The 15,076-nt window shown below is 37.4% G+C and overlaps 1 protein-coding gene across 1 annotated transcript; it reads right to left on the bottom strand.

Annotated features, from left to right (window-relative positions):
• Window positions 1–468: 468 nt before the first annotated feature.
• LOC113292886 (phosphatidylinositol 3,4,5-trisphosphate 3-phosphatase and protein-tyrosine-phosphatase PTEN2A-like) lies at window positions 469–7,722 on the bottom strand. The gene is made up of 14 exons (XM_026541709.1): window positions 7,563–7,722; window positions 7,056–7,461; window positions 5,484–5,962; window positions 5,157–5,258; window positions 5,018–5,074; window positions 4,277–4,342; window positions 3,818–3,994; window positions 3,648–3,734; window positions 3,492–3,556; window positions 3,336–3,412; window positions 2,430–2,476; window positions 2,043–2,173; window positions 1,448–1,517; window positions 469–1,257 (listed from the first exon to the last, which is right to left on the bottom strand). The coding sequence occupies exons 3-14, from the start codon at window positions 5,895–5,897 to the stop codon at window positions 736–738; spliced, it is 1,815 nt and encodes a 604-aa protein (XP_026397494.1). The 5' UTR covers window positions 5,898–5,962; window positions 7,056–7,461; window positions 7,563–7,722; the 3' UTR covers window positions 469–735.
• Between the last annotated feature and the right edge of the window lie 7,354 nt (window positions 7,723–15,076).

The raw sequence follows: 15,076 nt of genomic DNA, 5'->3' as shown, positions 1-15,076 counted from the left end.
CTAGGATTCGCAATTTCGTATCGGTATCAACGACGGAATCAGTCTCCTCTGGAAGCATTCTACAAGTAGTGGGACTTCTTGGCCAATTCTTCGGGATAAAAATTAAGACGAGAATTCTTCAAATTTTGAAATAGCTCTTGCCCGCTGCCAAAACACAAGAAAGCCACTTTTTGGACCGACTGAATAAATCAAACAGATAAATAATGAACGACCAACAACCTTTTCGGTGGACTCAATAATGGATCAATAAACAATACAAGTGGGTATAGTATATATGTAACGTAATGCAGTTAAAGAATTTTCCACTCAAAAGACTTGAGAATATAGTCTTTGAAGAAGCCCCTACCGCAAGTCCCATAGTTATCAACAACCACAAAGATTACGCAGAAATTGTGAACATACGACTACGTGAAGTATGCACTGTGGGAGATACGGCAAGAGCTGGCTGGGAAAGTAGCATTAAACTAATTAACACGAAAATAATTACTGAAATTGATGAATTAGTTACAGTAAAAAACAAATGAAATGAGTTTTATCTAATTAACATCCTCTACAGAGAAAAAAGAAAGGCTTTTTTTCAACAAATTCCACATTAATTAAAAAAATCTCACTAATGCTAGACCAATCAAGATCAGTTTGGTCAGGAAGAGAGGTTTTTCAAACAACCAATTTACAAGGATTTTCTGGAAACATAATAATCATCATTTCATCAATACCACCATCGCTCACTTGGATTTACTCACTTTCATAGTCTTCATCGTCCCCAAAACTAAAAACTGAAGCATCCGCAGCAATAGCTTTGAAATCACTTGACTCGATAGAGGATGCAGCACCGGTCCCATCATGTTTCACTTCACTCGTGGGGTTCTGCACACGCCCGTCATTTCCAAGTGACACATTTTCAGTTCTACGTGTTACGTCTGCCATTTCCTCAGGTGCAACGCCGGTTTTGGGATCATTGGTGGCAGTAGTAGTATTTCCTGCACTAGAGCTCATTTGACCATGCCGTTTCTTTGAAGAAACACTTCCTTCTGATTCAGTGTCTGAGAACACATCATCCTTATCCTGATTTTCAGAGTCCTTATTAGGTTTGGAAGCTGATGCACTCTGGTCCCCAGTAGTAGTAGTGGTATCAGAGCTGCCTCCTGCTGGTGACTCCTTGCTGGTGGCGACTTCAGTTTTAGACTTGGTTGGGATTGTACCATCATAATCAATCATTACAATCTCAACCTGGAAACCTGGTGAAGGCAGCTTCCGCTGAGAAAGTGGAACTCATGTCAAAAATATGTATATCAACATGCTAGAAATGTAGAAATGAGAGACAACAAGGTGGAGAAAAAGATCTAAATAAAGGCTGTTTTGTCCCAAAATGCTTCCTACTGCAGGTAATGAATTCCAAAACCAACAATACTTCTTTCTCTACATGTTTATCTGTTGTCAGTCATACCTTGTCAAAACCGTCAAGGTCGGATGTCTTCAGTACTTTTCTGTTTTCTGTCATTGTCGTGTTCAACCAACTGAATGACATAAAGATTCACCGATAAGTAGCAACTTAAGCAGCAGCATAATAAGAAGAAACAATCCCATTTACAGACAAAAACTCAATTTTTCTAGGTAATACCATAAGCTATCACTATTTTCTCAAAGAAGACAGGAGACTTGAGAACTATCAAAGATGCACCTCACATCTTTACAAATAATTTTGCAAAAAGAAAAAGAAAAAACTTAATGAATATACACTTTTCAAAAAGTTATGGACGATTCAAGTTATGTAACTTAAAATAGCGACAAAAGTTCCACTCTCTTAATAAAATAAAGTTAACTTTTTTGCTATCTTTTACTACAGCAAAGCAATTCAGCTGGTCTATGCCAACAATGGTCAAGAAAGTTTGGAGGACGCGGTTGAACAGAATAGAAAGACATTACTCAAAATAGTTTCTACTTGCTCGGGATATGTCACAAATGTGGTCCATGTGGATTGACAACCATCAACACATCTCGAAAGAAATCAATACAAAAGAAAGAATGGATTAGTGACAAACCAGTAAAAATCTCCTTGTCGGTCATGAAAGTGAATTTTGAAGTCACCATTCAACTCTGTTAGGCCAGGCTCTCCTGGTAATGCAAAAACCATGATCCCTTTCTTTGGTGAACTAAACCAGAAATCTTCTGGCTGTAGAAAGAAAGATGATGCATTGTAAACAAACACATCTGGAGTTCTTTGAAGGAAAGAAGTACAAATGGTATATTTTCAATGCTATACAACAGTATATGAGCAATCCAAGTATATAAAAGCCGAAAGACAAGAATAGAAGAACTTAATGATTTATATATGGTCAACGGAAGGCTGGAACACATTCTGGTGAGAAAAGGGTATTAATCAAAGTTCAATAAAACCAATTCAGTCACAATGGTGTAAATGAATTTACCATTAAATCCTTAGTCCGTGCATGTGTTTTTGTAGAGAATAGAACTCCTGCAAATTGTCAAATATTGTGTTTAGGTCTTCACTATTGGTTATAGCTACGGATAAATGAATAAAAATGCATCAAGGAGAAAAAGTAATTTTGAGTGTGTCCACAATTAGATAAACCACTTAACGCTGGCAGGCAGCAACAGCAACAAGATTGTAGAGTCTTGTATCATAAGAGGTCATTTCTCCTCAATTGTACTCAGAAAACAAGCTTCATCATTTGTCTTTATTCTTTTTGTAATAACCTGGGAACTTAGTGAAGATGTAGTTCATTTGTATTCTGCTTCAATGACTAGGCTGAACCTTAAAACTACAGCGTGAAATAAGAAAATGCATGTCTCTGCAATTGCAGGTTAAAAGTATCCATCATCTAAGGAGGAGCGAGTTGGATGTGAGCCCACTACTTAGATCTGCCAATCCTAGTAGTGTATATTGTCACCACACGGTCTACACTTGGTTTGTTCTATTTCTGACAATATGATCAAATAAGAACATGACTTGATAGAACACCACAAAGAAAAAGGCCATAAAATGATAGGTCTAGTGAAACAATCATAATATACAAGGGCTGATTGTGAGGCATGAGACTTCTAAGGGCTGATTATCCACCTGTGGATGAATTCGGTGGGTGGATAGTACAAGTTGTCTGGTGTACAGATAACTAAAAAGAACATTACACAACAGATATTATTTTCATAAATGTATACTTGGGTGCAAGTGCCGGCTTCTACAGTGTACTACTAATAGCTTAAATCAAAAGACATCGAGGGATTTAAAACTAGCTACCTAGATAGAGAGTAACATAAAATTTTCTGTGTAATCGTGGAGGACCGGAATTGGATTGAAAAAGAGGCAAATATACCATTATGGTCAGAGATGGTAATTGAGGGCCTAATCCAATAGGGACACCTGTGCAGTCGAAATCCCCGAAGCATGCACCTGGTGAAGCAAATCATCCATAAATTAGCATACTAAACAATAACTAGGGCACTCCATATAGTGTCAGGAATGTATATACCTGCGCCCGGGATGATTTTCACCGTTGAAGTATGTTAAGATCCGCTCAAAATATTTGACATACCTCTAAACAAAAAAGGAAAAAATTATTGATCAGATATGGGAAATGTATGATTGATTCAAAGATAACATTAGTTAATTATAGATATAGACTAACAATTTGACTTGGAAGAACTAGCCCCTTCCCATCGATACATCTTTTCTGGTTGTAATAGTCAATAGACTCCTCGGCTGTCGGGAAAAACTGAACAGTGAAATAAAATGAGGCAATATATATCATAACAATCCACATCTGCCAATCAAAGACATTGACAATCAAACTCTTACCTTCAAGAACAGAAGAAGACTAGTAATCATGAGCCCTGTTCTTGCCATGCCAGCCTTACAGTGCACAACAACTACGTTCTCGATATCCTCCTTCAACCAAGAGTATGCACTTTGACAAAATGCCTTTATGAGATGGATTGGTGGGCAATTGTGGTCATCAAATGGGAAACTTGCAACCTGATCGTGGGTAGGACAAAATAAGTTAGCATTTTTTTAAGAGTTAAGACAGAACTTCTCTACTAATGAGAACAGCCTTAACAGGACCAGAAGGTTACAGTTATCCAAGATGATTTTTTTATTAGAGATAGGGGGAAACTTCTAAAGATATTCAGAAGCACTGTAGCAGTTAGCGCAATAAAATGCTATCTCAGAAATGAAGTACTAAAAAATGAAAGGATATAGTCCTTTGACTATCTTAGCATGCCACGAGGTTAAAACAAAATTAAATAAACATTGCACCTTTCCCTCGAACAGTGCTGCATCGTACAGCCTCTCTGAGCAAAGATTGTATACTTTGTACTTTCCCTGCAAAATTAAGATTGATCAGCAGGCCATACAAGAAGCATCACCAGCATATGAATACACAAAATATTGCACCCACCATAACTACTTCAAAAGAAACCACACAAATGAAAAGATATAAGAAAAGTGATGCAGACACTCATCCTCAAGATTTCAAGTAAACCATGCCAAGAAATATAAGACTGCTAGCTAGTATTTAAGGAATTGACTACTACAAGAACCTTCGCCATTCCGTATTAAGTCCTGGCCCTGGAATTAAGCCAAAAGCTGTGTTACAACGACATGGACACGGTGTCAGTGTCTTATATCCAATACGCTACTTCGACACGACAACTTAAAAAACTAAAATACAAGGACACGGCACAGAGAATATAAATATCATTGAATTTAGCAGTTTAACATAGATATATAACTATAAAAGGTAGCGAATTTGCAGGACATATGCGTATAATATGTATGACTAATCCAAGGCATTACATAAACTTCACTAGAGAGAAGAAAGTCTAGAGCAAGATCAGTGGACAGATTTGGAACTAATTTTTCAAAGTTTTCGAACTGAGTTGTATCTTGAAGTATTGGGAGTATTAATAGGCGTGTCCGTGTAAATACGTATATAAAGGCAGAATTTATCTTTTAGGCGTGTCCTTGTAATACAGGCCAAAAGTAATGTAGGTCTACCTTGTGATGTGTTTCGAAAAACTTGATCACTTCTTCCATGTGGTTCCGGTATAACCCCTGCAATACCAATTCAGCAATGGTGAAGAACTATCAAACTTGCACGGTAAAACTTTCAGCCAATACTGCAAAGATTATTTACCTCGAAATATCCAAAAAGCCCAGAGCTCATATCACCTGCAGGGAACCCCATAGCAATTATATTCTCAGTGATATACGTCATATCCAAATCAAATCCTCCCTCCTGGAAAAAGGCATTAATAACAAGTAAATAATGATGTAGTAAACAGAAACAAAAACGAAATTTTACGAAACCAGAGAGGTATCTACTGGAGTAGAAAGAGGGACAAATTACTAGTAAGTAGAAATAACGTGCTAAAACAGTTAGTTCATAATTACGCTCTCAAGAAGAAAAATTAATCCACCACAAGATAAGGCAACAAAAGAAGTACTAACTTTGCTAAGTTACCTGGTATCTTCGTTTGTTTTGGGATACCATGTGTCGGGCCTTGACCTGCACAGCTTTTACTGCATTCCGTGATGTGTCAACTAATCCTTTTGTAAAGGATCCAAGAACACCAGTTTCTGGGGTTGTTGAGGTGCCCTCAGCACTCTCATTTGGCACAGGATCCTTTGGGGAAAGCAAACCAAATCCACTGGTAAATCGTGAAAAGGTAGACTTTCCAGCATTAGCAGTGTCCTCTTCTGTTGATGCCAAGGGCTGTGGAAGTTTTAGACTCTTGGCCCATGATGAAATGCCAGAAGCAGATAATAACGATGGTGCATCACGACTGGAGCTATCTTCACTGGAAATAACAGGAGTTTGAGTAACTGGGTCTTTAACAGGAGGTGAAGCTGATGAATTGGCAGATTCGGAGTCCATCGCGCTCCAAGAACTCTATGATCCAGGTACCAGCAGTAGCTAGAGCTCTAATTGTTTACTGAGCACTGTCAAAAATTGACGCACAACTCGACAATGTCAATTAAAATAATCCTCACATTAAATTGATCTGAAACAACTTCATCTAGAAACCATGGTAAATATACAAGATTCTTTAATAATTTCAATCTCATTATGCAGTCTCAATAAGTTAGTCAAAACTATAATCATCATTTTTTCCGAAGTTTGTTATAGCTTAAACAAAATAAACTCTAGCGAAGATGCTAAAGTGCAGACAATCGATATGCAAAATTATTGTTACTTCTTAATGTGGCAAGCCTGTTCCAATACCCGCTAATTATTGTCTCTGGTGACTCAACTAACTGGTATGACAGTGATATCAGCTTTTGCCATCAAAAGTTCAGGAGCAACAACCATTATAAATAAGTGAATTACGACAATGTATCAAACTTTCACCACTGTGCGACTATAAGCAATATATAATTTAGTCAACTTTCAAGTTTCAACGGTGCAAAAGGCGATTTATTCTTACTTTTGCCATCCTAATATTTAGACCTGTAAACAAATTTGATTCAGTCAACAAATATTTTCTCGAATTGCAATTCCATAAAAGCCTTCATCTGTCTTCTTCCTTATGTTTAGACCTGTATCTTATCATTATCATTGACTGTTGTCATTTGAACTAAAAATGAATCGACTGAACCTAACTCCCCTATGCTGGTCACTATTTCTGTTGGAACTACAGTGCCCTCAACCACCTCTACCACTTCAGTAACCTAGTAATGATTTAGAGCTATATTGTAAACCCTAAGATATCATTCTAAGAAATCTTCATATTCCCATTTTGAATTTAATATTCATCCCGTTAATTACTTAAATGGTTGTCTACTAAGCCTGTCTAGCATCATTCATTGTCCAACAGACCAATAAATCAAAATTTGTCCAATCAGAAATTATTTATTACGAAATTGATAATAATCCGGGTACCAAATTTCTAATTTCTGAGAAAAAGGATGTAATCATTCAAGATGCAAAGAAAAACATAGGGATCTTGGAATTAAGCTCAAACTATTGAATTGAAACAAATAAGAGTAAGAAATCGAAAACAAGGATCAGATCTGTAATAGATTTAGTACTTACAAAGAGACGAAAAGAAGAAATTAGTCTGATAATTTGATACTTCGTTTTAGGGTTTTGATGTATATGCGGGATGAGGACAACTTCATCTTCTTCAGTTACCGCTATTAGAGGGAGATTGCTCGCAACATCATCTCATCTCTTGAGAGAAATTATTTCATACGATGGCGCCATTTACATGTTCAGTTCTGTATACTAGTCAATTATGGGCTCTATTTCATGGACCCTCAAAATATTTAAGGCTCTGTTTGGAACCCTGTTATTAGGAGACCTGGTTTGCTTAGGGGGGTCCTCTAAGTATTACACCTGAATGTGCCAGGATTGCTGAATGTGCCAGGATTGACTGGTGTATTCTTTACTGATGCACCAAACCGCCGAACATACTACTGTCGGAATAAGGCAACTGAAGCTGCACATGGATATAGTGATCAATTAACAGACCACATTCAAAACTAATTCAAACCAAAAACTCTGAAAGAAAAAAAAAAACACAAATCGGACATAAATTACCCAAAAAATTTGACAGTTTCAGAGTCAGAAAGCTAGAAATAATAAATTCCATAGTAACAATTCTGACATCACTAGAGATCCAAAACAATTCAAGATTTTGACAACAATTTTACTTCTGGATGCCTGCAAGCTCTCGTCTCAGTCTGTCATCTCTAGCAAATCTCCTTTTAATCACTCTTCATCATCTAGAGAATCTACAACAAGTAGTGAACAAGATGAATAAACAAGACGTTAATAATTATAAATATCAAAAAATAAAGAAAAAAAATATGAAGTTAATAATTTAAACATAACAAAAAATATGTAATACCTGTCTCAGCATCATCATCAGCATCCTCCTCCTCCTCATCATCCCCTAAGCCAGAAAGATCAAGATCCGTTGTTGAGCGTATCCAACTTTGCATGCAAATCAAGGCCTCAACTGTTCTAGGAGTTAAAGAACTTCGAAACTCATGAAGGACGCGCTTTCCGCTATTAAAAAAAGTTGATTTAGATGCAACAGAAGAGACGGGTATGGCCAATATATCCCTTGCAATGTAGGACAGAATGCCATACTTGGTAGAATTAGTCTTCCACCAGCCCAATAAATCAAACTGAGAGTTATCACAGGTGCTCTCACATGGTTCGGCCAAATACCTGTCCACCTCTGATTTGTACTCGACACTCTCTTCTTTTAATTTATCTAATCTCTGTCTCAAAAGAGGCCCAACATTATCCTCACTGTCATTCCTTTCAGTGTCATGTAGATTACTTGTTTCAGCAGCACCATTTTTTGCATCTGGATAGAGTAACTTGTACTCTACGAATAGTTTCTGAAGAACACTTTTCACCCTGCCCATTAACTTTACTGCCAAATCCTCATCCTTTTCACACAATATATCAAGTCGACACTTTACTCCAAACTCTTTTTCTCGTGGATCAAGCAGTACAGCAATAAATAAAAAAGGAATCATGTCCTCATAAGTTCCAAAATACTTTTTATACTTGTGGAACATTGTTTTAGCCATGGTGTTTAAAATTGGGTCTTCACTGTTAACCCAAATACTGAATTGCTTATGAATCACACAAAGTTGCCACAAGAATGAATCTGATGTAAGATATGTAGATGCAGTAAGTTTAACAGTGGCATCAGCAAAGACCTTTAAGAACTTCACAAAATTTCTGGCGTAACTCCAATCTTCAGCATAGGAAGTTTCCACATCAGATTCGGAATCAGAACTGGAAGCTTTTTGGTCAGGAGCAGAATCTTCTTCATCAGATTCGTAATCAGAACTGGAGGCTATTTCATAGAATTCGGAATCAGAACTGGAAGCATCTTCAATATCAAGGGTGGAAGCTTCTTTATCAACGGTAGAAGTAGAAGTAGAAGTACTTGAACAGAATTTTTTAAAGAACTTAGCATCTTCCCTTTCTAACCTTTGAAAAACTTCGAAAAACTTTTCAGCTGCCTCTAACATCGTCAAAGTAGAATTCCATCTAGTTTTATAATCTAAGACTAGGCCCTTTTTGCATTCAATCTTTTCTTTAGCAACACACTCTTTAAATCTAGAAGGTCTACTCAAAACATACTTAAGCACTGCCCTGACTTTTCTTATCGACATATGATACTTTCTCAAACCAGCCTTTACAACATGAGCAAGTACATGAGCAGCGCATCTAACATGCAAGAAGTCGGCATTCATTATTCATTGTTGTTGATCAATCTATCCTTCAGATATTTAATAGTTGTATGATTACAACTAGCATCCTCAAGAGTCACAGTCAACAACTTATCAATTCCCCACTCTAACAGACATGCCTCTAAGATCTTACCATCGTTTAAACCTTCATGACTCTCAACATGACAGAAATTTATAATTTTCTTATGTAACTTCCAATTATCATCAATAAAGTGAGCACTTATGCGCATATACTCATCATTTTGGATGGATGTCCATGTATCAATTGTAAGACATACTCTCTGACGATTTTTTTGAAAAAAATCTTTCAACTTCTGCTTCTCTAACATATACATAGCCATAACATCACGATGAACAGCCATACTAGATGGGACCTCAAATCCAGGATTAAGGTATTTCATAAGTTGCTTAAACCCTTCCACGACTATTTTAAAAGGCCTCCCACTTTCAATAACCATTATAATAAACGCCTTCCTACGAGAATCAAGATTAGAGCTATCACCAACTTCTGAGAAGGGTGACCGTGCTTCAGATGGAGTACTAGTTGAATTTCTTTTCTTACCTATAGTTAACTGATGTTGAGGTACGGAAGCTTCGACGGCAGCAGCAGCAGACCCAGTATTATTGGCAGCTTCAGAGTCCATCATTCTCCAAGAACTCTATTGTCCTGGTAGCACCAACAGCTAGAGCTCTAGTTTTTACTGACCACTGTCAAAATGTGATGCACAAGTTGAAGCTGTCAGTTAAATTGATTTTAGTGATAAATTTGATCTGAAACAACTTCGGCTAGGAACCATAGTTAAAACACAAAATCTCTTAAGGGAATTTCAATCTAATTGTGCAATCTCAAAAAGCTAGTCACAACTACAATCATCATCTTGCCCAAAGTTTGTTAAACCTTAAACAAAATAAAAGTTGGTGAACCACAAAGTGCAAAATTAAAGGCAATTTATTCTTGTGAAGGTGCTTAGCAATGGATTCATACTAAAATATACCACCATAATACTTAGACCTGTAAACAAATATGATTCAGTCAGTAAAATTTTTCCAAATTGAATTCTCTAACAGATCTTTAAGCCTCCCTCCCTCTTCTGTCTTGATGTTTAGACCTGAATCTTACAATAGGTTGCTTTCATTTTTATTGTAAATTTAATCTGTTGGACGTAACTCTCCTATGCTTGTCACCTCTTTCTTAGAAAATACAGTGGCCCCGAGCACCTCCGCTATTTTCAGTTAGGTACTGATGATTAGACCTATTATAAACCCTAGGAAATCATACTAAGAAATCCAAAAATTGCCTAATCAAATGTGATTTCTTATTTCTGAAAAATAGGATGTCATCATTCAGACAAAAAAAAAAGCCTTAAAATTAAGTTCAAATCAATAACTTGAATCAAATGAGAGGGTTTTGGTACTTACGAAGGAAACGAGAAGAATAAACTAGCCTCTAGTGAGTTTGATAGTTGGATACTTCGTTTTAGGGTTTGAGGCAGATTGTTTGCAACGTCTAGGGTTTTATTTTCTCATTTCATGAGAGAGAAATGTTTCTCAGAATGGCGCCATTTACAGGTTCAGTTATTCACTCAATTGTGGGCACTTATACTTCATGGACCCTACAAAGGCCATGTTTGAAACTCTGTTTGGGCCCATTCCCATGGGAATGGCTAACCCACCTATTTACCATGCCAGGTGACAAACCAACTCGAGCGATGTGTTTATATCGCGAGTAATAGAGTTTTTGTAGCTAGGGTTGTTGTCATCACCGCTTGATATAAACAATATTGCCAACAATCGATTATATCCCGCCAATAAACACCACATCACCTTACATTCCTTCTCACACCTTCTCTTTTTCCTCCAATTTTCCCTCATAAACAAAATCATTCATTCCTAGTTATTTCTCGTCAATATCCCTAGTTATTTCTCGTCAAATGTAAGTTTGAAATCCCAAAAAAATAATGAAAAGCTCAATGGATCAACTAGTACCATTTTCAGTGTAGGTGGTATACTTACTTCCATATTTATAAATAGTATCTTCACAATAACATCGATGTTGTTCCAATCATACAGAAGTACAATGCCAATTGGACAAAATATTAGATTAAAGATGGTCAACATGCTGCCCTTGTTTAGAGGATTGAACAGTTGCGTATAAAAGGTAATACCATTGTTGACATGACGTATCAATCAATCCCTGAGTTTGAAGATGCAGAAGCCCAGATAATGCTAGACCTAAGCCTTAAGATGATAGTGTTATGCAATCATATTTATAAAGAGGGTGTTTGGTATTATGGCAAAAGACACCTTCTCCAGTTGCAGGGAAGAAGGATGAAAGCCATCAATCCCTATCCAAGTGGAGAGATTTTTTCAAGATGACTGGAGAAATTGGATGGTCCACATTGGGATTGAAGATTTAGTCCTGGAGCCTCGTGATTATGGTGATTAATGTTCTTGGTTTAACATGATTTACAAAGCTCATATTGCTATAGAACCGCAAGATTTGGGTCGGGTGGATTTCCCAGCTATAGGTAGCATGCCACTTGGTGATGATTATCTTCCTTTCCAACCTCCACCGGAGACCTATTTTCATGTCCTAGTCAAAAGGGTTCTTTTGAATGGATGTGCGTCCAATAATAGTAATTTTTTCATATCCTGTCTATAGTAATTTTATCCATTAATAGTAAAACTTCGATACGTGAGCTTTCACGAATTTTTAATAATGGACGTCTGTCCAATTTCGAAAAGTTGACGATTGTCCATGGTAAAAAAAATTGAATGGACGTGCGTCCAATAATAGTAAAAGAATTTGATATGTGAGCTTTCACGTTCTTTAACAATGGACGTCAGTCCAATTTCGAAAAGTGGACGACTGTACAGAGTAAAAGATATTGAATGGAAGTGCGTCCGATAATAGTAAAAAAATTTGATATGTGAGCTTTCACATTTTTTTTTTCTTTAATAACGGACGTCTGTCCAATTTCGGAAAGTGGACGACTGTCCATAGTAAAATTGAGTGGACGTGCATCTAATAATAATAATAATAATTGATGAATGAGCTTTCACGTCCTCTTTTTTTATAATCAAAATTTGATCCTTTAAAACATCAATTCTTGTGCTATAATCACTAATTGCTAGTGAAATTGTAAACAAGTAAGAGTTTGGATTGTTACCGCAATTTGTTGTGTGTGTACGATAATGTAGAATTTCGACAGCTTGCTGCAAAAATATCCATTTGTGTGGTGATGTACAACTATCCAAGTTTTGTGTTCGCGAATTGTCCATCCAAGTCATCATGGAGGGACGTGGAATATCATGTATGACATGCAATTAACCTTGATTAGGGAGTAACCAGGTTACATGACTCTTGACTAGTTATGTTCAGTGGGCTGTCAGTCTCCAGTATTGGTGAGCTCTTCTTTTCGTTCCTTATCTTTATTATTTCACATTTCTAGAAATGTAGAGATATCGAAGCTTGATCACTTGGTGGAAAAACCTAGGAGGACGTTGATCAACTGTGAATGTTATGAATCCCGTCTAGAAATTTCTGCTTGCACGTCGTCTGCTATGGAATCTGTTTAAACTTCATACAGTGTCGGGATTCAATGTTCGACCCCAAATTTTGAAGCTAATAGAATCATTTATAATATGCTAGTAGAACCAGTCAATTTAGAGTTGTCTAGATCAGTCGATGATTCACACACATTTGCAGTTTGTAATCCCATGCAAATTTTTCAGATTCCATAGACTTGAGTTTGCGTGCCATATTTCTCAGCTCGTACATACGATTGAAGCGCCCTTTTGGTATGTTGTAGAAAAGACATAAGAACATCATTTTTTAAGGAAGCATTGATCCATTCCTCATCCATCAATACGTTTTTCTGAATCAATTGCTTGAAGTGTGTCGTATCTCATCTGTAGAGGTCACGAGAACATCTTGTAGAAGACTTTGGCTTGTGCCCGTCTGCGTGGAAGCTTTGGAAAGAGTTTCATGTCTCCTCGTATTGATATGAATCATAGTGATTGGAGAATTTTGATCCATCGAGCAACACTTCTAGACTTAGGCTGTAGAAAATGGACAGTTGATGAAGCCGGTTATGAGGACGTTGCTCGTAAGACCGTTGTAGATGCTGAGATCACGACTAATTTCGTTCCAGAGATCTTTGTTGATACTGAGACCATGGATGTCCTCCAGAGATCCTTGTTGATGCTGAGACCATGACTGGAGTTGCTAGAGAGACCAAAAAAGCTACAACCATGATTATCGACATAGTCTTTGACCCTCCATCCAATGAGCCTCTATATTCACAAACTAGTTGGTGGGTTGAGCATTCCTAAGATGAAGGTGTACTGGGAGTTCAACCCAAATGCTCTTGAACAATATGACTTTACTAGTTGGTGGGTTGAGCATCAGACTCCATTCTGGATGTGATCGGTGAAGAGAAGAAGTTCCTTAGTCGTGCAAAGTTTGTGATGTAGAGAGGTTCTGTTGAGGACGTTTCATGGTATCACATCATGTTGCAATGAATCATTTGTGGATCACATTTATTAAAATAACTTTGAATTGATCTATCCAACAAGATTAAGTCCCTAAGCGGATCCCAGAGGTGTTCAATAACTTAGTAGAAAGATATATGTTGAAGAAGTTTGTGTCATCCATGGATTGAATGATGTTGCATCTGCTTCAGAAGTCTTATGGGATAATACAGACTTATCGATTGTAGTTCAGTTACACTTTGATCCTCTTGGTGTTGAATCAGTGTGTCATTGTCGAGATATTCGTGTTGAATATAAAAGCGTCATAACCGAAGGTGTACTCTTTGATTGGGAGTACAATTTGATGGCTTCTGGAGAATATAACACTGAGGGATTTGATGTTTTTTGCATTTTGGTTGGCCTTTGAGCGTCAAAGCATCACATCCTTTAAGCATCGAATGTTTTAGGGTAGATAGTCTTGGCTTTGAATATCTTATGTTAGCTACGCTCTTTCTTTCATCACAGTAGAGGGATTCCACACTTGTGCAGACATCATAGCTTTTCGATTTTGTGGCACATATGGACAATCTTGCAAGGTTATGGGGAAATACCCAAGGTGTTCTTTGCCATGCTTGGACATCATCTTACTAATGAATGTCCCAGTGCGATGCTCAATTTGGATAAGGTTCGGATTCAACCACTTGGTAAAATATTGTAGTGGTGAAACTACCCATTTATAACGTCTCGTAACAGCAGCAGAGTTGCTAGCAGAATTGAGTCCCCATGCTATGAGAGCATGTGGAATAATAAATGACATAAACATGGGTGGAATGAGACTTTCCTGAGCGCGAATCTCTTGATAAATGTCAATGCATCTTCTCCAGGTATTCACTCAAATCTCATCAAAGTTCGTTATTCCAAGTGTCGTGACGATGGAGCGTTCATCGGGTCATCCGAATGAATTTTCTTTGTCGGGGAGATGTGTGACCAGAGGTGCCTTGTCAGTGATCATCTTATTAACATGTATCCATGTTCATCCGAGAATCATATTACATCCTAGATCCTCCCTGATTCTGTAAAACTTGGTCCTCATCTTAAGATTGATGTAGCCATAAGCATATCTTGGGCATCCCTTCATGGTCTCTGATTGAGATAGGAGTGTTGTTATTTCTTGTCAAGTGATGCTCGTAGATCTGAGGGTTTTCAATGGGATATCATTGAAAGCAGTACTAGCATTGATCAACGTTCTTCCAAATTCATTTCCTTTAAGGTGGACTGTGGTAAGAAGTCCCCAGTCATGCATCTCCTTATCAGTGGATAAAGGCTCAGGAGACATTTCCGGGATGCATAGACGTGTTCATA

The sequence above is a fragment of the Papaver somniferum genome, chromosome 1 (genome assembly GCF_003573695.1).
Source record: "Papaver somniferum cultivar HN1 chromosome 1, ASM357369v1, whole genome shotgun sequence".
Taxonomy (NCBI): domain Eukaryota; kingdom Viridiplantae; phylum Streptophyta; class Magnoliopsida; order Ranunculales; family Papaveraceae; genus Papaver; species Papaver somniferum.
This window is presented reverse-complemented; position numbering and strand designations above follow the sequence as displayed.